This window comes from Sceloporus occidentalis, unplaced genomic scaffold (genome assembly GCF_023333645.1).
Source record: "Sceloporus occidentalis isolate IW3139 unplaced genomic scaffold, rSceOcc1.0.p SCAF_4, whole genome shotgun sequence".
Taxonomy (NCBI): domain Eukaryota; kingdom Metazoa; phylum Chordata; class Lepidosauria; order Squamata; family Phrynosomatidae; genus Sceloporus; species Sceloporus occidentalis.
In genome coordinates this window covers 178,821,815-178,844,371 of record NW_028316984.1, presented here as the reverse complement: position 1 = coordinate 178,844,371, position 22,557 = coordinate 178,821,815, and the positions used below count along the sequence as shown (strand labels likewise).

Sequence of the window (22,557 nt, the reverse complement as noted above, 5' to 3'; positions counted from 1 at the left end):
GAAGGGAGAATGGAATAGAAACTTCAGAGGCAGTAATGTGGTGGCAATAATTATAATGCTATGTGGCATACTGTCAATGAACATCTTAGTATGCTGAATGTTCAATATCCTAAATTCAATTTCCTAAGCACTATCAAAATACTTGACAACAGGGATTTAAAAAAAATCCTGCTACCTAATTACTCAGGGGGTTACTCGCCCAAAATATTTTTAATTGACTGATATAATCAGTTAATTCTTTCATTTTATTTTACATTGTTTTGGCAATGTAATCTTGTATGTATCTAGGAGTGGTCCTTTAAAATCTCTGACAAACTTTTCTCTTCTGCCTCCAAAAATATAAAATCTAAAGATAAAATCTGGAACATGCAGATTTGTTGAACCTTTTACAGTGAACTCTTGCACAGAATCAGTTAGATCTTAAGTGGAGAAGGGAAAGTAAATTTTATTATTTTCCTCCTCATTTATGTAATTTTGTCCCTTTTTCTTTGTAATCCAGAAGAACACATCCCAAGGGGAAGATTCAAATGACATCCAGCTCATTAAAAACTTTGAGATATGGTTGCAAGGAGAAAATGCCAAATTGTCCAAAATTCTTGCCATGAAACTTTCCAGTTCTGAAGAATTGAAGGCAAGGCACAGCAAACTAAAGGTTTGTTCCACTCCACCATTAATTATACTTTGTTGTGCATTAAAGGTAAATCTGCTTAAGACACTCTGATCTCTTTCTGTTGCAATATGAAGAACTACAGGAAGCTACTGTAATGGGTCTTTTCAGATTGTCCAGTTCTCAGGTTGCATTTGGTTGTGTTTGAGACCTTTTTTTGGTTTCTCTGTTTTTAAAGATTTTTTTCTTGTTGCTAATAGACATAAACTTTTTATGTAAAATGAGCACTAATCAAGCAGACATTAATCCTCTTGTGCAGACCCTCACACCCTGCCATTAGCAACAAACAATATACATGCAAATCACTCCTGCCTTTCCAGGACACATAATATATATAGCCAAGTCCTTTCCAGGGAAACATTCTCTGAAGATGCCAGCCACAGATGCTGGCGAAACGTCAGGAAGAAACTCTTCTAGAACATGGCAACATAGCCCGAAAACCCCACAAAAACCTATATATGTAAAATTGTTTTAAAGTATCTGAAATTAATTAAATGAACTCATTACAAATATTGTTAAATCAATTTAAATTATCCCCATACATTATCAACTATAACCACCATTCAGTTTTGATTATTATTAAATTTTTATTTATGTGGAAGTGAATCTGTACTTAAATTGACTTTAATTAATATGATATCAGTTATGGTAGCAACTAGTGATATTTATCTAAATTTAACTAAATGGATCATTTTACTTATTATTCCATTACTTATTGTGTATTTGATTGTGATTATTATCATGCATTTGACTATTGATTATCTGTCAGCAAACCAAACCATCTCTGCGTTTTACACACACACACACACACACACACACACACACAGGAGAGGACCAAGACATTTCCCAACCCTACACCTTAATATGTATTGACCAAGTGTTAGTGTCTGTCTCCCATGCTATTTAACATTTACATGAAACCGCTGGGAGAGATCATCCGGAGACATGGGGCGCGGGGTTATCAGTATGCTGATGACACCCAAATAGTTTTCTCTATGTCTCCGACTGATGCAGTGACCGAGGATGGTGTCTCTCCTCTCGTGGCCTGTCTGGAGTCAGTAATGGGCTGGATGAGGAAAAACCGACTCAGCCTGAATCCAGAGAAAACGGAGGTACTCGTGATAGGTTCCCCTGGCCCAGGAATGGCGGTAGTTCCACCTGTCCTGAACGGGATCACGCTTTCCCGTGAAGGACTCCGTGCGCAGTCTGGGGGTGCTTCTTGATTTGTCGCTTCACCTTACATCTCAGGTGAATGCGACGGTCAGGAACACCTGTTACCAGCTTCGGCTTATTCGCCAGCTGCGCCCATACCTGGCCCAGAGGGACTTAGAAACGGTGGTACATGCTCTGGTAACCTCTAGATTGGATTTCTGCAACGCGCTCTACATGGGGCAACCCTTGTATCATACCCGGAAGCTACAGCTGGTACAGAACATGGCGGCCAGGCTGGTCACTGGTACTTCCAGGACCAGCCACATAACACCGGTGCTCAGAGACCTGCACTGGCTGCCTATTCGCTTCCGGGCACAGTACAAGGTGTTGGTGATTACCTATAAAGCCCTACATGGCTTGGGCCCAGGATACCTGAAGGACCGCCTCTCCCCATACATTCCGCCCCGCACCCTCAGAACTTCTGGGCAGCAATTACTTAGGGTACCTGGGGCTAAACTCTCCTCGACATCGAGGAGGACGTATTCCATCGTTGCCCCGACCCTTTGGAACACGCTGCCCACAGAGCTCCGCTCGGCCACCTCCCTGGCTCAGTTTAGGAGGGAGTTAAAGACCCTCCTATTTCGAACTGCATTCCCCAAATGAAGTCCTAGATGGCCTCTCTCTCTTGCTGACGGCAATTTGGAGAGCTGACCGGGGGTTTTATGATTGTTTTTAAAATGTTTTACTGTATGTATTATTTGTATTATGTTGTTCACCGCCCTGATCAATGGAAGGGCGGTATATAAATAAAAGTTTTATTTATTTATTATTTTATTATAGTGTAGGAAATAGTTCATAAACAATATATTCCTCATTTGACATCCAGTCTTTCTACAGCAGAACAGTAATCAGTCTCTCGCATTTTTATAGGAACTTAAATCTCGGGTTCCTGAGGGACAGCATCACTTTGAAGATCTCTTGCGTCTTCAGCCCATACTCCAGAGCTCTGAGGAACTGGAGGATTTGCGGTATCGATGGATGCTCTACAAGTCTAAACTGAATGACTCATTGGTAGGCCTTCTGAGCTAAAATGGACTAGTAACAAGGAATTGCAGATCTTTTCAGTGAAATCCATCTGGGTGTAGGGAGATGTGTTTTGTTTGCCACCCAATAGTCAATATTAATCCAGACCATAAATAATAAAATATGCAGAGCTATACTTGATAAGAAAACTGACCCATCCCATTCCAGGCAGTAGCCAGTTTCAAATGTTTCAGAAAATGTGAAACCACACATAACTCTAGAACAGTGATTCCCAAACTTTGGTCTTTCAGGTGTTTTGGAGTTCAGCTGCCAAAAGCCTCAGCCAGCTTGGCCAACAGAAATTCTGGGAGATGAAGTTCAAAACATCTGGAGCACCAAAGTTTTGGAACCACTTCAGTGGAACAATACTGTATTTCATGCTGTTTATGGCAATATTTTAGCATGTGGTGGGCAACCTCCACAGCAGAAAAGGAATGTACTCATCAAGGACCACACCCTACAGCCACTACATTCCTGTCACATCAACTACCACACCATTGAATTTCAGCAGGGCATCCGTGACCAAACCCTATAATTTCCTTTTTAAAACAAGATGCATAGAGTATACACTTGTTTTGAAGCAGAATCAAATTCCTGGTAGGCTTTTTGGCCTCTGCAACCTCAACCAGAATTTGTCAGGAGGCAGTGAGGCTCTCAGCAATGAGGAGCATGATACACACAGTTGGTGCCTCCTTCAGCTATAACTGTTAAAGCATTTAGGACAGCAAGTAGCCCTTTTTTGGCAAGTGAACCATGTAAATCCAAATTATGCCACTCTAGTTCTGAGCTTTTTAAAGTTGGGCATATACATTGCTAGAGCTACATGGTTCTCCTCAACATCAGCCATGCTTCCTCTTCATTTTTCTCCATTGGTAACGGCAGATGGGGATAGGGGCAAAGCTCAGAGGAAAGAAAGTTGATTGATAGCACAACTTACACTTTCCATGCAGAATGTCCCAGATTTCATCCTAGACATCTCCAGGTGAAGCAAGGAAACCTCCAGTCTGAAATCATGGAGAGTCACAGCCAGCTAGTGTAACTAGCAATTACTAGAATAGATGGACCAATGATCTGACCTGATCTAAGGTAGTTTTGCATGTTCTTATAGCATGTGATATGAATTCATTGTGTTGCATTGCTACCCTGCCCTGCTCTGGCTGGCTCTTCCTTGTAGGAATAGGAAAATGTGACACCATAACAATTTATGCCAGTGGGGAAATTGGTGTGCAATAATCTCCTAAATCTAAACAAATATGTTTTGAAATGGGACAGAGCCATTTCTTTCAGCATGTGAGGACAGCCCCTATGTCAGTGGATGAATGAACCTGCTTTAAGTTTCAGTCTGAAAACTGAAGGAGCTATTCAAGGTATTGAACCTAATTTTTTTTTTGGGGGGGGGGAGGTTTGTTGTTTATATCTTGCCTCCCCCCCAGTCCAGGACAAAGTAGATACAACTAAAAATAAATCACATTGTATAAAAGTTAAAATATGTAATTAATCTGCGAATAGAATGCAAAGAAGCTAAAAACCCCACCATACAAAACAATAACAAATATAAACAGAATTACATTTATTAAAAGGGTCTTTCCTCCTGGGAAATAAACCCCCAATGGTCTAACTAAACAAAAATATCTTCACTTCTTACCGAAGTGAGGCAAAGGAGATGTGTTCATGGGGAGCTGTACATCTTTGGAAGTATCTAGTTTAGGTTACTCCTTCTTTGTTTACAGAAAGTACTAGAGATTTAGCCGAGGCTTGCCTTTGATATCCAAACTACTGAATGCAACAGCATTTTAAGTAAAGCAAAGGAGTGAAGGTGCCTAATAAGAAAATTGAGGGCAGGGGGAGAAATGCATTTAAGGTTGTTTTGTGATATGATTTTAGACAGGTACTTTCTGCAAAACTACATTTAGTCAGTAGGTGTCAGTAAAACCATAGTTATTTCTGTTTATCATCCTGGTTGAATCTGACTAAAATTGTTAGGAAACAAAAACTATTTGGTATTTAAAGTTGATGTGTGTGCTATAAAGCTCATTAAATAACAATCACCTGCTGCTTTAGGCTGCCCAGATGAGGAGAAATTTTAAAGCAACAACTCTCCTGTGAAATAAACATTAGTTTATAGGTCCCCATTGGATCCCATAGTGTATGGTGTTTTAAAAGAGAGAGAGAATGGGGAAAAAAACCTTTTGTCTTTATCCACAGATGACAAGTTCTTTGGAAGAGCCAGCAACATTCAGAAAGGTAAGAGTGTGTTTTTGCTTCTTCAATAAGGGTGCGTGTAAGTGTAAACACATGCATATTCATAGTCTCGTGATTCTAAAAGGGATCCAGTGATTAAAGAAAATCTATGAAACCCAAAAATCGAACAACCAGGGAACTAAAGGTTCCCTGTCTTTTGATGGAAATAAAGTTATATAGAAAAATACTATACTGTGTGTTGGATTTAGGATCAGCCTTCTACTGCCAGTAGGGCTGTCCTCTAGAAAAGTGACTCCACCAAGCAGCCTTTCACACTATACACATACAGGACCATGGTTCCACTTTAACTGTTAGGATAACAAATATGGAATCCTGGGACTTGGAGTCAGGGAGGAATATTTAGAATTCTTGACAAGTGAGTTGTAGTACCTCACCAAACTACAAACCCCAGGATCCCATAGAATGTTGCCATGGTAGTTAAAGTGGAATCATAGCACTATTACGTAGTGTGAAAGGGCCCCAGATTTATTTCCTTCCTCCACCATAGTTCACCCCATTTAGCAGGAGCCCCTTGACCTCCCATGCAGTATTTTCAGAGGGCTGGAGGGGCTGCTGTTGGAAGAAGGGGAAGTTCCTTTTAGCTGACTCAGCTGGCACAGTTAGGACCTAGATCTGATCCAATGCAGAAACAGAAAATACAAAGAAAGATTTATGGTTAGTAAGTTCAAAAGAATAGAAAATAGTCATACATATGTACAAATAGTTCTAAAGGTCAAATTCTTTTGAATATATTGAAGGTCTAGTGGGAATCATGTGGCCCTTCAGATGTTTGTTGGTTTGTACATCCCAGCTGGCCTAGCCAGCATAGACTTAGTTGAGGAATGCTGGCAGTTGCAGTCCAACAATATCTGGGGGCTCCATGATTGCCATCCCTGCTATAGAGCAATGTCCAATAACAGGGCCTTGCATAGGTTCAAGGTCTGTTTTGGATATCCCTGTCTTAGTGCCAAGGTCGTCTGGTCCAAAAGTAGGAAAGAACTGTTCACAGCTAGTGGTTGGGAAACAGCACTACCTAAGATAAAAGCAAGTATGGGTAAACAGAGCCCTGCCAGAGATAAAGAATGCCAAGTGAAGAAGATCCAAAGTCAAGTAACAGTCAAGGGTCTAACCAGATCAGGAGAGCAAGCAGATAGGGAAAGTCAATACTGACTCTTGGTGATGATTTTAGTTTCATTGGTCCACATTCTGTCTGGGATGGTGTCAGTTACGATGGTACTGAGGGATTTCAATGCAAGCAGAAACCACTCCCATTATTCACCATGTGAAGACTAGAGACAAATTGCTGTAAAAGGCAGATAATAAAATTTTAACTACCATTAGCAATGGAATAGTAACTTCTCAAGCGATCCGGATATCCCTGCCCTATGCGAAGGTAACTGCTCCTTTCTTGGGAAGAAAACATTAAATTTTTCGAGGAGTCTCTGTACTGTTACATCTGGAAAACGGTTTAGGTGCTGTCTAGGTAAAATTTGCCAAATTGTAGTCCAATTAATGAGTTTTACCTTAGCTGGAAGTAGAAACTGCAAAGAGTTAAATCCCAGTTCTTTTTTCCCTTCTTGTTTAGGATTCTCGTGCAACAATTTACGATTTTTTATGTCTTTGTTTCCAAAAAGAAGGATAACTTCTTACTGGACAATCACATTTCAGAAGTAAGATAAAGAAGTGAAATAAAATTAATGTAGCAGCATAATAAATACAGTTACATACACTGGTGCACTATATACGGCCGAAGCCGCATGGTAAAAGAATGAATGGTGCACACAGCCGTGGCACACATGCTCTGCTGCACCATGAGCACGAGCCCCATTATATCCAATGGGGCACGAGCATACGCGTTTTTCGTCTTTTGCGGGGAGGGGGTCCAGAACGGATCCCCCATGTAAGGTAAGGATACTAATGTTACTTTTACTTACCACTTTCACACAGCATCATCCACATATTGAAGATTTTAGTTATTTACCAATATTACTTTTAAGCAGCCTGCTGTGCTGTGCTGACATTTTAAGAGGCAGATGGACATGATTTTTTTTTCAAGTTTTATATCATTTTTTTATTATTCCTATGGGGGCCTTTTTAATAATGAAAAAGTAAAAAAGCAACACAGTGAGCAATTTGTTTTTTTTAAAAAACAAACACACACAATAACAAGTACAGGGAAGAAATTGTTTTTCAAAAGTTATTTTCGAAGCTCTACCTCTCATCAGCCAAAGTTGCTGGTCAGCACAATGCTTCAGTAATATCATCTCATGCTATTTTATTCTGTTTCTCCCCTCACTGATGTCACAAACATTACATGTCCCATGGCCTGGGGGAGATCTGGACTACAGTTCCAGGATACCCATGAGCACTAATTCACTCCATGCATCTGAGGAAGTAGACCAAGTCTGCAAAAGCTTATGCTACAACTCCTACACAGTCTCAAAGATGCTACAAGATTCCTTTTCATGCCTCTTATTTTGAGTTCACTACTTTTCACTCTGACTGGTTCTCCCTAAATCTAGGGAATTTTTCCACCTCAATCTGCCACATTGTATATTTTCCCCTGGTTTTGATAATGGACTTTCAAAACCATTTTTTCAATTACTCTAGTTCTTTCTGCTTTCAGATGATTTCTGAGAACTGGCTTGGAAACTAGTGTCATGGGTTAAAATAGCTGATCTAAAAGAGCCATCAAATTCTCAAATTGTTTTGCAATCTTGTTCTGAGAAATGGAATCATCCCACCCTGAAACTGTTCTCAGAACTACATGTTTTAAATCAATCAATTAATCAGCCCCATAGTATTGCAAACAATTCTTGCATAGTAATGGAAAATGCTACTATTAAAAGGGAAAAAAAAACCTTTAATAAAGGAGCACTAGGGAAGTCTCTCTCTCTCACACACACACAGAACCCTCTCATGCACACACAGACACAGAGATACATTTCCCAGAACTCGTTTCTGCATGCTTGCCAATAGAACTACTAAGGGTGCAGTTCAAGTCTGCAGGGACATAATCCCCATCCATTGTAAAATCCTGAAATGGATAAATTTAATTAAGCCAGTGGTTTTTAGACTTTTTGCCTAAAGTCTAAAATTAGAATTCTCAGCCAGAAAACTAGTATTCCACCTAGGGTTGCCATAAGTGAGGACCTCCAAACCGGGACAAATGTAGGACAAATGTAGGACAACATTTTCAAATGTAGGGCACATTTTTTTTAAAATGGAGGGCACACGAAAAGTTTGATGCTTTTTTAAAAAAATGTTACTATAAATGCATGTTTCTTAGGCATGATCAAAATGGAGGACATTTTGGCATTATTCCTAGACAGGCAAACTTATATATTAATAATAAAATTAACCAAAAATAAAATAAAAAACAAGGGAAACATATATTTTTAGTAATAAAATTAACCAAAAATAAAATAAAAAACAAGGGAAACTTATATATTATTAATAATAAAATTAACCAAAAATAAAATAAAAATAAATACACTGAAACTAGACTGACTCTTTTACACAACCCTGCCCTGAAAAAAGAAATAAATAAAGAAGGCTGACCGGAAATGGCCACTCTCCTCCTCCTGCTTTTCGTCTCAGTGATTCCCAAACTTGGGCTCTCCAGGTGTTTTGGACTACAGCTCCCAGAATCCCTGCCAGTTGGCTAAACTGGCTGAGGCTTCTGGGAGTTGAAGTCCTAAAAACATAAATAAGTAGAGTTTGGGAAGCATTCTCTTGCTGCTTGGAGCCATATGGGGCCAGGAAAGAGCCCTTTCCCCTCGCCCAGAGTCCTCCTCCACTCCGCCTCCTCCTCCGAGGCTCTGCCTCCTTATGGGGACAAGCTCCCTTTTTAGATCGGCGCACGATGCATGGAAAGAAGCGCACGGAGGAGGAGGAGGAGGAGGAGGGTAGCCGGCCGGCTGCATGAGCAGCCGCAGCCATGGAAAGGGAGCGAGCGGAGGAGGCGGCGAAGGAGGAGGAGGTAGAGGCGGTTGGTCAGCTGCTTCTGCTGCTGCTGCGGCTGCTTCTCGCTGCCCACCTCTGCCCGCTGCCTCAGTCCCTCAACGGCCCACATGGCCAGCCTGCCAGCCATAGGAGGAGCTCCAGCCTCCATTAGATCCCTGCTCGCGCGGGGCACAGGGCCCGGGCGGGTGCCAAAGGCTGTGATGGCGGCGGCGGCGGCAGCCAGAGGGGCCACATCAACAGCCGCATTGGCAGCGGCGGCGGCAAGAGCCGCTGCACAAACAAAAACAGCCACGGCGGCGGCAAGTAAGAGCGGCGGCGCTCTAACCCGGGAGGGGGGCATCCCGGGAGAGAGGCAAAACCGGACCGTGACTGTGCAGCATGGTCCAAAACTGGGAAAGTCACGCCCCCCACCGGGATATGGCAAGCCTAATTTCACCACACTACAAGTGCCATCATTCCATAGGATAGAACTACAGCAGTTAAAGTGGAATCATAGTGCTAATTGTATAGTGTGACTGTGCCTGTTGACTTTGTGTTGAGGAGCCACTGAACATCCTCCACAAAGCTGCTATGCAGAAAGGTTGGAATAGTTACTTTCTGGAAACTACTGGAATTTCCTGGAGACCTGGAGATGGTAGCGAATTAGGCACAGAGTAAACTCAGGTAATTCACACTAGACAATTATAACACTAAGATTCCATTTTAAAGTCACTGTGGTGGAGTTCTGAGCTCTTTTTTCAGCCAGGCTCATCAGTAACAGCAGATAATTTGTTGTTTGGGAACTGTTCTATTCAAAAAATGCACTTTTGCACAGAAACAGCATTTTCTGTGCAAAAATATTATTTTCTGTGCAGAAGATGCCATTTCTGTAGAAAGAAACTGAGCATCTTTCTGCACAAAATAAGTTGAGAACTGCAAAGATGCTCATCTGTCTAAGAGTCTCCTTTTCAGGATTTCATCATACTAAAAAAAAACACCTGGTTTTCAGCCATTTTAAAAAAATACTTTCAAGTGTTCTTTACATCTCTAGAGTGATCCCATGAAAAGGGGGACTAATGTTTAACACACCGTTAATTCTGTCTTTCACCATTCCCTCTGCACTACTGTGCTAGTTCTTTGGGCTTTGCCCATTTATACGCTGGAGTGGATGGATGAAACACTTAATGGTCCAAAACATACTTCAGAAATAATCCAGTCTGAGAGCACTTTAACTGCCCTGGCTCAATGCTAGGGAGCTCTGAGACCTGTGAGACATTTAGCCTTCTCTGTCAGAGTGTTCTGGTGCCACATTAAACTACAATTCCCAGGATTCCTAGCACTGAGCCAGGGCAGTTACAGTGGTCTCCAACTAGATTATTTCTGCAGTGTGTTTTGGACCAATATTGTCAGTGCCCTTTCAAAATCAATGGCTCTTCCACCCACCCAATATAAGTTGCTCACGTAGAAAAAATGTTTCCCTGAGCATCTGTTAGAAGATGCCTTATTTAATTCTTGATTGGGAGACTGCCAAGCATGAGACAAAAATACCACTTGCCTCTGGAGGGGACTCTAAAGGGATGGTTCAAAGTTATTCTTTTTAAAAAGCGTTTTCATACTTTTATGCTTTATTTGGGATTTTCAGCTCATCCTGTTCCTCATGGCTCAAAGGAATCTAAAAATAATCAGAATGTTTTTTAAAAGATTGGCAGAGTTACTCTATTCCTGTTTACTTAGGGTTTATTCTCTCCTTTTTAAAAAAAAATAGTTTTTATTTATTAATTTCTTTTTTAAAAGATACTTACAATTACCTACAATCCACTACCATATACATGTATACATAAACAAAACATAAAAAAAACCACACACACAAGAAAAAACAACAAATCATACACCCATCTGTTACTTCCTAGCTGATGGTTTTGAGCTATCCCCTTTTATAGCTTTCAGATTATCTATCACTGAAATTAGATCGATCTTTTTTCCTATCTTTGAATATAATCTTTCCATTAAGTCTGCATATTTTTAAAGTAGATTTGAATTCACTTTGACAAAAAGCATCACTCTTTTAAAACTATCTTCAGCTAATTATTTATACTTTAATGCAAGTCTACTCCCAAATTCCCCATTTCGATTTGAGATAGTCCATTATTTTTCTCCAATCTTCTTTATACTTGTTTGAGTTATTGTTTCTTAGACCTTTCGTCAATTTGTCCATCTCAAATAAATCCAACAGCTTAAATGTCCATTCTTCAAACAGTAGTATTTCTTCCTTCTTCCATTTTTGGCATAAATTATTCTTGCCACTGACAGCATATAAAATAAAATTTTACCAAACTTTTTCTCAGATGCCTCATCTAACATATTTAACAGAAAGATTTCTGGAGAGAATCTTAAATCAGTCAATTTTGTAACTTTCTTAATTTCAAAATACCATATATTTGTTTCCAATACTTCATTTCTCTTTCACAGGTCCACCACATGTGGAAAATCGAGCCCCTTTCCTTCCCACACTTCCAGCAAACATTGCTACAATTCTTACACATTTTACTCATCTTATCAGGTGTCAAATACCACCTAAAATAAATCTTATAAAAACTCTTTAACATTTTGACAGCAAGTATAATTCAATCTACTTTTCCATGTTATTTCCCACTGATCTAACTCAAAAGCATTACCAAAATTCTGAGACCATTTAATCATATTTTCCTTTACCATGTCTTCTTCTGTAAATATTTTCAAAATACACTTATACGCTCTGGATAACAGGGCTTCCTTATTTGACATTAGCTCCTCATCCAATTCTGTATTATTTTTTCCAATACCTTTTTATTTTTTATCCATTTTATATCTTTCCCTTAGCTGTCTGTAAAGGAACCAAGTACAATCAGTTCCTTCCTTTCTAAGTTGTTCCATACTTAGGGTTTATTCTCAGGTATATTTGTATCAGCTGCAACACTTTTAAAAAAAATTAACTGTTCTTCCCTGGCCTTAAAAATCTTATCTAACTAGATCTAACTAGATTCAGAGAGGTGGCGAAGAAATGAAAAAAAAATGAAATGAAAATAGCCATTAGTATAATTTTAACCATAAACAGGAGATGCAAATATTGAAATGAGAAAATAATGCACAGAATCCGGTGACTTTTTCCATAGGCTGACATTGATAGACTATCCTATTGGCTTCTAGAATACTTCAGAGCATTGTAAAAACAAATATTAAAAAGTAATGATGATAAATGTTTCTTCAAAGCTTGACTTCGAAGTTGTTGAAAGTACTGCAGGAGCATACTTAACATCAATTGAAAGGTTATTTATGAGGTTCAGTAGTTCTGTTTGATTTATTTTCTGCAGGGCCCAAACCTAATTAAAGCTCCTTTCTGCACCAAATGATTCAGCTCTCATTGTTTGTACCAACAAAATACTTAGGATTTATTAAATTCACAAGGGCTCTAATTGTTTCCCTTTGAGATGCTGCAGGTTGTAATCTTGTAGAGCAAATGGACAGAAAGGATGTGCAGTTTCATCTTATTTAGAAGTCACCATTGATCTACACACCAAACAGCCATCTGGGAGTGATGCTAGTCCACTCACTTCCTAACTTGGGGATGGGAAGCACTTGGCCCTCCAAATGCTGGTGTTCACTAGAATAGCCTGTGGTAAGAGATTATGGGGATTATAGTCCAAAATATCTGGAGGGCCATCTTTGCTTTATTTTGGAAGGCATCCATTTCAAACATCCATGTCTCAAGTGAATCTGCCAGTAGATTGTGATCAATCTTTGGCCCACACCAGATTTACAGAGTAACTTCCCATTATATATACTAGATATCTCTATATTGGGAGTTGTCAACTGCTGGGTCAGCTGTAACCCCTTGATTTTATTTTATTATTAATTTTTTATTTGTGCGGAAATCACTAAAAAGCCCTCCCTTTACTTCCTGGGAAAGCCAGCATGAAGTAGTGGCTTGAGCATAGGACTAGGTCTCTGGCGATCAGGGTTCAATCCCCCACTTGACCATGGGAACATACTGGGGATCCTTGGGTGACTCACACCTTCTCAGCTCCAGAAAAACCCTAATAGGTTCACCTTAGAGTTGCCATAAATCTGAAATGACTTGAAGGCACACAACAACATTACTTCCTGGAGCCATATTTTAGGTCCTTGAGAAGCCATTGGGTTGGGGAGTTTTTCAACCAAGGTCCCTTTCACAGTACCAGTTATAGCACCATGTTTCCTTTGAATTGCCATGGTCCTATTTTGTGAAATCTTGGGATTTCCAGTTTAAAAAGAGAGACATAGAATTATCTGATGGAAAGCTACAAATCCCAGGATTCTACAGGATAGAGCCATGGCAGTTAAAGTGGAATCCTAGTGCTATAATTGTACAGTGTGAAAGGGCCTTAAAACTGCCACTGCCTTACAAAAGTGCTGTGATTTCTTTCACCTCATTCATAATATTTAATATTCCCAGCAGAGGCGAGGCTGGGAAAGCAGTGACTGCAGAGAAATATGTTGGCAGGCACCCTATGTCCCAGCCTGTTGTCATTTTTTCCCCTCTTGTCTGCTCCCAGAACCATTTTTGTGATACACTGGAAAAGAGTTATTAATGGCCACCAGATGTGGCATGCTTAAAGGGCACCACACTAACCCACATAGCAGGGTTCAAAATGCCACAGGCTAAAGTGAATGAACATAGAACAAACATGAATGGGCAAAGTTAGTCTGCCAGTCCAGTTTGGACTTGGCACTTTTCAAAGAAATCATAATTTCCTATCCATAGCCTGCTAGAATTTAAATAATTTTAATAATTTCATCGACTCATAGAGTTGGAAGGAACCCCAGGAATTATTTAGTCCGGTGCAGGAATCCATTACTGAGAGTACCCAGCCAGCCTCTGCTTAAAATCCTCTGTGTAAAGAGATCTACCACTTCCTAAGGTAGTCTATTCCACTGTCAAACAGCAATTACCATCCAGACATTTTTCTTAATTGTTGAGTCAAAATCTCCTTTCTCGATCATCTTAGTTTATACAGGCTTGCCCACTTTTTTTATTGGTTTCTGGTTCCTTTGTAATAGTGTGATTTACACAAATACAACTGCTCTTGCCAGTGTGGCAGAGTGGTTTAAATGTTGGACTATGATTCCAGAGACAAGCATTTGATTCTTGGCCAAGAAACCCCACTGGGTGACCTTGGGTGAGTCAAACGCTCTCAGAAGTCAATGGCAAACTTCCTCTGAACAAATCTTAGCAAGTACATTTCTATATTCTACATTTAAGTACAGCATAAGTCAGAAAAGTCTTGAAGGCACACAGCAACAGCAGCTTACCATGAGGAACCTGGCCACTGCAAGCAAAAGTTGCCTTGCTCTTCACCTGGCTTGGAAGTGGAAAAATCTTCCCTGCTGGTAGTGAATCTGTGACACGCTGGCACATCTTCTCTGAAACTGTGGAGAGCTACTGTCAATCAGAGTTGAAAATACTGAATTACACGGATCAGTGGTCTAGCTTCACATAAGGCATCTTCTTGTATTCCTTCCAGGGTCTGAAAGGCACTGGCTGTGCTAGCTGGGGGAATTGTGGGACTTATAAATCCAAAAGGTAACTTTTCTAACCCCTAGTTCCTTCCTGCGCTGAAAGTTTTCTTCACGTTGTCTTTGATCATTGTGCTCAACATCAGTGGCTACCCAGGAATGTTTGCATTGTGAGCCAGGCCCCAAAATGATGGTATGACTTCCTAAAATAAAATTCTGCCCCCTGCCCTGAAAATTTCCCAAAATTTCTAGCTTTGCAATAACTTAAAACTGTAGATGAGCATTTAGAAATAAAGTTTAGACGTCCATAGAAAAGGGGCAGACACAGTTACCAAGGGAATATGAACACAGGAAATAGAAGAATTCTAGATGTGAATTATGGCCAGTATCTCATTATCTGCAGTATTAGAAATTTGGGGACTAAAAGAAAATATCATTGGGGACAGAATTTTTAATTGGGGAGGCAATGTCTTTGTTTTGCCACTATCACCACGACCTATAGTGTCCTCTTCAACTCTACATCGCTCCCACTTTATGGAATGGCCTGCCGGACGAGATCCGTCAAATTGCCAACCTAGAGAGCTTCAAAAAAGCTATCAAGACGGATCTCTTCCGGCAGGCCTCCCCGGAATAGATCCCGGCCATGTAACGCTCACCCCACAGACATATACAAATTAAGACTCTGCCCACCATTATTTTATTATTGTAGAATTGTTTTTAGATTTTTATCTGTAATTTTAATGGATGGAATTGTTTAATCCTTTTTTAAGGGGGGGAATTGTATATATTGTATTTTTTAAAGATTGTATGCCACTTTGATTGTGGTAACAAAAAGCGGGATATAAATTAAAGTTTTATTTATTTATTATTACATCCTTCTTTCTTCCCTGTTGTTAGTAATGTGACTCCTCCTGGCTCCAGTTAAGGCAATTTTATGTCCCATAGCACTGTTACCCAACCTTTAGTCCTTGAGATGTTCTGAACTTCAACTCCCATAAGTTCTAGGTAGGCTGTTACATGATCAGGGATTCTGGGAGCTGTAGTTCAAGGCATCTCAAAGGCCAAAGGTTAAGAACAGCTGTGCTATAGACCTTAAGAGCACAACATGTCTATTGTGTCCCCAGTCACAAGCCTGTGTGCTTCCCACTCCTTTATCCTGTGGAGACATCACAATGCCAGAATTGTGGCAGCTCGGGCATTTCTATGGCAACCAGCTGAGTCATTAACACCCGATAGCGGCTTCTGTTGCAAGAACAGGCAATGCCAAGGGGAGAAGGTGGGAGGCAGAGTGTAGCAGGGATGCTAAATTTGTACAGCTTCTGTAGCTGTTAGCCTCCAATGCTGTTAGAGATAAGGTGATGTGGGAAATAAAAACTGCATTGTGCACCTAGTTACCAAAATAACTCACTCTGTCGGTCTGTCTTTCTGTCTCTCTCTTTCTCTCTCTCACACACACACACGGGCGCACACACACGGGCACACAACCTGGGGATCATTGGCTTGCATATTATATAAGAAGCACCCCCCCCTCAAAAGCACTACAGTGGTCTTTCCACATTTGCTGGGCTTAAGGGCACAGGACCCCCATGAATGTGGAAGAACCACAAACAAAAAAACACTATTCATTTTACTTGAGAGAACACCTCTCTCAGAATCTCTAGGTCCTCCAGTACAACTCTGTGGTCAACATCTGGCAGATGCTGACCACAGAATCACACTGGAGGACCTACAGATGTCTATAGACATTTTTCACTAGTAATGTCTAGATCCTGCAGCACAACTCTGTGGTCATCTTTCAGAAGTGTTGTGCTGGAGAACCTAGAGATTCCTAGAGAGAATATATTAATCAAATCTGCAAAAGTCACAAATGTGGAGGGCTGACTATATTTAAATAACAATAATTTGTATGATCACTGGGAACATCTCTTCTTTAAAGAAAAAGAAGGGACCATAATTCAATGGAATACCATCTCTTATGTATGCAGAAGCTCTTACCTTCAGTCCACAACACATTCGATGAAGACTGGAATTAATCTTTTTCATTGTATACTCCATGCAATCCCATACCTCCCCTTTTGCTGCTCCCTTTGCACAAGTGAATGAGCAATCCAGGAAGTATTTTATTAACTATAGTGTCCTATTTCATTTGAACAGAGGAACGCTTTTGCAGAGCTGGGAGTGTTACTATAGAAAAGGAACTTGTTCCATTGCTGTGCAGTGCACCCGCTGGGTGCAAGTAACAAGTTGAAAAGTAACACATGGCTTCTGAGCTTTGCTCTGCTTAATGGCTTGAGAACAGGTCAGGATGTGAAGCCATGGTTTGAAGTTGACTTAACATCCCACCTTGTTCTGAAGCCAGTAACCATAGTTTCCTGTTTCAGTTGAAATGGAAAGACTTCTTGGCTCATTTGCTCACTCGCACAGAGGGGCTACATAGCATAGCCAAAAGACCTGGTTATATCTTGGCTTATTAAGCGGAGGTATAATTGCCCATTGTCTCCTGGCTGACCACTTTACCCATTCTGCTCTCCAACTTGGTGGTACAAGCCAGACAGCCTTCCTTTGCCTGGAGGACTCTGTGTGCCATTGGACTACAACTCCTATATTACCCAGGCATTATATCCCATCAAAGAGGCACTAGGTTAGGGAAGATAACGCTATAATTTCCCCACTGGACACAAGAGGACCTTGGGTGAAGCAACCAGATGGGAGGATGAGTGACTGGATTCTCTCTTGGTTCCCCAGACTGTGTTAGGGGGGAAAAAACAGGCACAAGACTTGGCAACTTGTCACAATACCTTTATATTTAATGTGGACAGAAATGCTTGCTATTCTATGGCACCAGACTGATCTTGTACTTTTGCTGCACTGGTGTTCTCAGAGAGAAACCATGCCTTTCTGTAAGGCCAGAATTAAATTTGTGTCCTAGTTCTTCCCTTGCCCTTATTATAATGAGCCATTGCTGAGCAGCAGACTCAGTTGTAAAGGGTACTATATGGTGAACTCAAATTTCACCATCTGTTCCACTTCCCTTTTTATTCTCTGGCATCTTGTAAAATATGAGACTTGTACAGGAAATAATGAAAAGAAGCCAGCCTGAATGTAATAGGGGAACATACAGCTACCCTCCTGCCCGTCGGAGATTAAGTAGAGAAAGCCCACGGCTTGCTTCAGAAGATGATGAAGAAGCCAAAATAATGGTGAATTTAGCAAATATATGCAACTAAGGGAAGAAGTGTGGCTTCTGCCATAAGGGAAGAGTGAGGAAACTCACACTTTGCTGTAATGGAATGAATACCCACCAAAAGCAATCATTTCTCTTCAACAGCCACCAAGTTCCTGTCTGGCATTTGAATAATTGGGGGGGGGGGGGGGTTATAACTAGGACTTGAAAATCACTAAATTAAGACTAAAAGCAACTGCATTCTCCCTCGAGTAAACTGTGGTTGAGAAATTGTCTGGAAAAAATTTCTTTACAACCCTGAGTGCTTTTTTAGAGATTTAACGTCTGGCAAATTCTCACACCTAGTTTGATTCCACTCTTTTGGCTCCTAGAAGCCCTCTTTTATGATACCCAGAAATATCAACGCCTTTGGTTCATCACCTCATTCCTCTAAGGGTGTGGACCAGGCATCCATGGAAGTACTCACTGATCATACAGAGAGTACTCTCCCTTCTTGTTGCCACTTTATGCCTTCAAGTAATTTCCAACTTAGGGAGATCCTAAGACAAATCTTTCATGGGGTTTTCTTGTCAAGATTTGTTCAAAGGGGAGAAAATGTGAATTGCCTAAGTTCACCCAGTGGGTTTCCATAGCCATGCAGGGATTCAAACCCTGCTCTCCAGAGTTGTAGTTCAGTGCTCAAACCACTACACCACACTGTACTGTCTCTATATAATTTAAAATAGGTAGCATTATCTTGGAAATCTGAGTCTCCTTTGTCTGAAATGCTCGGAACCAGCAGTGGTTTGGATTTTGGGGTTGTTTTGAATTTTGGAATATTTGCATATACATAATGAGATATCTTAGAGGTGAGGTCCAAGTCTAAACATGGAAGTCATTTATGTTTCATATACAGTTTATACACATAGCCTGGAGGTAATTTTATACCCACTATTTTTAAATAATTTTGTGCATGGAACAAAGTTTGAGTAGACAGAACCATCAGAAAGCAAAGGTGTCACTATCTCAGCCACCTATGTGGTCCATTTTGGATTGTAGAATATTTCAGGTTTCGGAATTCCAGATAAGGGAGACTCAACCTGTATTGAAAAAAATGCTAAGAATCAAGTCACCCCTAATTATAATAACAGCTCATAGCTAAGCTACACACAATGTTGAATATGTCTTTGTAGTGAATGTGCAAGTTTTCTTAAGATGCAGATTCCATTAGTACCCCTCAAGAGCCAGTGTATAAGGCAATTTAACCCATTCCTCCCCAGTCTATTCCTTCAGCAACAGGAATTCCTCTAAAGCTGGGGTTTGAACTGGGAGTAAATCATCCATTAGGAGGACTGGAAATCCTTCATTGGAGCCAGTGTGGGAATTCACTTCTAAAAGAGGAATTTTCAGAAGGAAAGGGTTAAATCACATACATGCATACACCCCAGATCCTATTTACTATCAGCCTCTCTTGCTGCTTCAATCCCCAAACTGGTGCCATATGCCTTTTTTAAAAAAAAACAACAACCCAGCATATTAGATGCCACAATATGTCATTAGGAATTCCATCTTCCTTACTGGCTCTGGGTAGGATGAAAAAATGACAATCACAGGATACACAACTGATTTAAACCTCTTGATGTCCACATTATAAAGAAGTCCGTTACACTTTTTAAACCTTCTCCTTATTTTGTTGAGTGAAATGTATCCAACATAAAAGTGGGAGTTTAGCTTCAGTTTGTGTCTTAAACATGAAAATAAGTTCTTTTCAGCAAAAACAAAACAAAAAACAAATTGTACACTTCTGTATGGACTTTTAAGTGCATCTTTGGACTCATCCAGACAGGCTGGGAAAACCAGAAAGTTGCTAATTTTCTTCCTATCGTTTCTAACTTTTTTGGGTGGGGGGGGGCATATTTTCATGATGTTTTCACTATCCTGAAGTGTTTGCAGGGCTCAGTGGTGAAATTGATGAAAGTGAATTTTTTAAATATTGCCAGAGTCTAGATGTGACATTTGATCAGGGGTGCATGGGGGGGGGGGGGGGGGTGGGGGGGTGGGAAGGACACAAGGGAGGAGCAAGGGAGGGAAGCCTGTGATATTTTAAGAAAGAGTTTGGATGCAAAACCATGAATATGCAGGTAAAATCAAAACAAAAAGGACTGCAAAGTCTTGATACTTCAAGGGATTTTTCCCCCTTTTCTGGATCAGCCTTGAGTGTGTTTATGCCAGAGGATGTCCCTCAAGTTAACAGCCTCAGGACAATGTTTCATTGCCAATAACTTGGGAAACAGTCTTGAAATTGGTGGCATGTAGACTGAATGGAGATAGTCTCAGCCACAACACAAGGTTATCCAGATGCCCCAACTTTTCCTACTATGAGATGTCTGTTTCTATATGCTTGAAGTGAGTAACCAACAGTCCTCAGCCTGCTTCTTGGACTCCACCTTCCATCAGTCCAAGCCAATATGAACAGTGATCAAGTTGGGTTGTCAGACTGGAAATTGGAGATGGTGCCTGTACCTTTAGTAGTTTTGCAGGTGCAGAAATTTCAGCATGTGCTGCTTGTTACATGGTTACATGGCAATCTGCTGAAATTCCCTCTTTTACGCAACCATTAAAGATACAAGAGCAGTCTCCAGGTTTCTCGGGGTGGCCAGACATACTCCTTTCCAGGACATGTCTGACATTTCAACCTTCCGTCCAGAAGAAATTCCAAAATGTCCTCCATTTTGAGCATTGCTAAGAAAACATTCAATAGTACCACATTTGCTTTTCCCTTTTGAGAAATTCATCTACTTGGCAGCCTGTCCTCGCTGCAAATAGGAAGACAGGATGGAGCCTTCTAAAGTTCTTTTTTTCCTAGGAGCAAGCAGACAAGACTCTCACCCAGAGCTCGGGGGGTGGATTTGTTTCTCAGAGAGGAAAAGAACAGCAGCATGTTTGGCAAGGGGCTCCTTGAGGACACAATGCAAATATTGAAAGGGTTTTTTCCTTAATTTCAACATGATAGACAAATGAAAGGAATAATTTAAACCTAGATTCAGTCAAGGGTTAGTTGGAAATAAAATACAGTTTTAAACATATGTCTTGCTCAGGGGTCTATAAGTATATTGGAAACCAACAAAGCGTTTTAACAAAGATAGGTTCATCAGAAAAATACAATTAATACAGTTGTAAATAAATGATATAAATTAATTTATGTGTATAATAGTGTTTTTAGCTTTTATTTTGTAATGTCCAGTTTTTTTATGTCCTACATTTCACATGCCTTGCCCTGCTTTGTGGTTATGACATCTGGTCACCCAGCTTCAGGTTCCCCACACCTCTTCTAGGGTCTATAAACCTACCCTGCCTGGCAAAAACCAAACTGAACTCATGTTTCCAAAAAGGCTAAACTTCATTAATCCCTTCTTCGGCTTGTGTCTTTCAGGGAAAACCAACTGAAGCATGTTCTTTTCTCCGTCGTGTCTGCTGGGCAGCTTTGCCTCTTCAGTTACTCCTGTTGTTTCTGCTGCTCCTTGCCTTCCTGCTCCCACTGGTGGAAGAAACACATAGTTGCAAGTTGGCCAACAATTTTGCACGCTCCTTCAACCTGATGCTTAGATATGAGGGGCCACCACCAACTTAAGTTCTCCACACCCTCCCCAGGTGCCTTTGAACAAACAGGTTGTGCTATCTGTTACTTTCCGCTGAAGACCATCTTCTTCTTCAAGTCCCCTTAGAATCCAAGAAAACTAGTAAGAGACCTATGTTAACTGGAAATTTGCTCAAAATACCTACAGTACATTGTCCATTGTATGCTCAGGCTGTAGAAATGAAATAATCATACTTAGAGCTGAAATTATATTTTTAAAATATATGGCTATATTTATACTGTATATATGATTTTATACATATGTATATCTCAGTGAAAGATGTCCTGAAACTAGTATTTTCAGTCCAATCCTGCCAGGTGTATTTTTTTTTAAAAAAATTGCCCATATCTTTGCTGTGTAACAATAAATGTTTCAGCTAAGTCTTGCTAAGCACAAGTGTCAAAATAAGGACATAACAAGATGTGATGACAAAAGATGAGCTTGGTTTCCCAAAATGGCAGCCACATGTCAGATCTCTTCTCTTTTATCCATGAATCAGTGTAACCTGATTAAAAATATCTTAATTGACTAATTAATCATTAAAGTCTGCATAAATTTCATTATGAGTAAAAACAATGTTTCTGAAGCTAGAGGACCAGGAAAGCTGTGACATGCCTCCCCAGATGTTGACCTACAATACCCAGTAATCCCACTAATCCAACCCTCACTGGCCATGCTATCTGGAGGTGATTGGAGTCAAGATTCTAATAATATGTGTTAGAGTGTGGTGTAGTGGTTTAAGTGCTGGACTAGGACTCTGCAGGACCAGGGTTCAAATCCCCACTCAGACCTACTAGCTGATATAGGGCAAGTCATACCCTCTCAACTTTAGAAGAGATCACTGGCAAATGCCCTCTGAACAAATCTTGCCTAGATAACCATTTCATAATATATTCATTAAAAACTCTACATATAAATATACATACATACATACATATATATATATATATATATATATATATATCCATCCCCTACACATTTAACAGAGCATTTTTAGTTGATCAGACATTTTGATCAATTATTCTAAGTGATTAATTAATTATGATCACAGGATATACGACTGATTTGCATTTCTTTATGTCAACATTTAACAATAAGTCTGTCATGTTCTGCTTATTTTGATGACTGAATCATAT

At 40.2% G+C, this 22,557-nt stretch overlaps 1 protein-coding gene across 3 annotated transcripts in view; it reads left to right on the top strand.

The window, feature by feature from the left end:
* SYNE3 (spectrin repeat containing nuclear envelope family member 3) overlaps positions 1 to 22,313 on the top strand; it is a 122,773-nt gene extending 100,460 nt beyond the window's left edge. For all 3 annotated transcript variants that reach the window (XM_089522476.1, XM_089522475.1, XM_089522477.1), the window contains 4 exons: positions 500 to 652; positions 2,750 to 2,890; positions 5,108 to 5,146; positions 21,217 to 22,313. In XM_089522476.1, the coding sequence (XP_089378602.1) occupies positions 500 to 652; positions 2,750 to 2,890; positions 5,108 to 5,146; positions 21,217 to 21,414 (531 nt within the window). In that variant the 3' untranslated portion in view covers positions 21,415 to 22,313. The remainder of the gene's footprint in view (positions 1 to 499; positions 653 to 2,749; positions 2,891 to 5,107; positions 5,147 to 21,216) is intronic.
* The last annotated feature ends 244 nt before the right edge of the window (positions 22,314 to 22,557 follow it).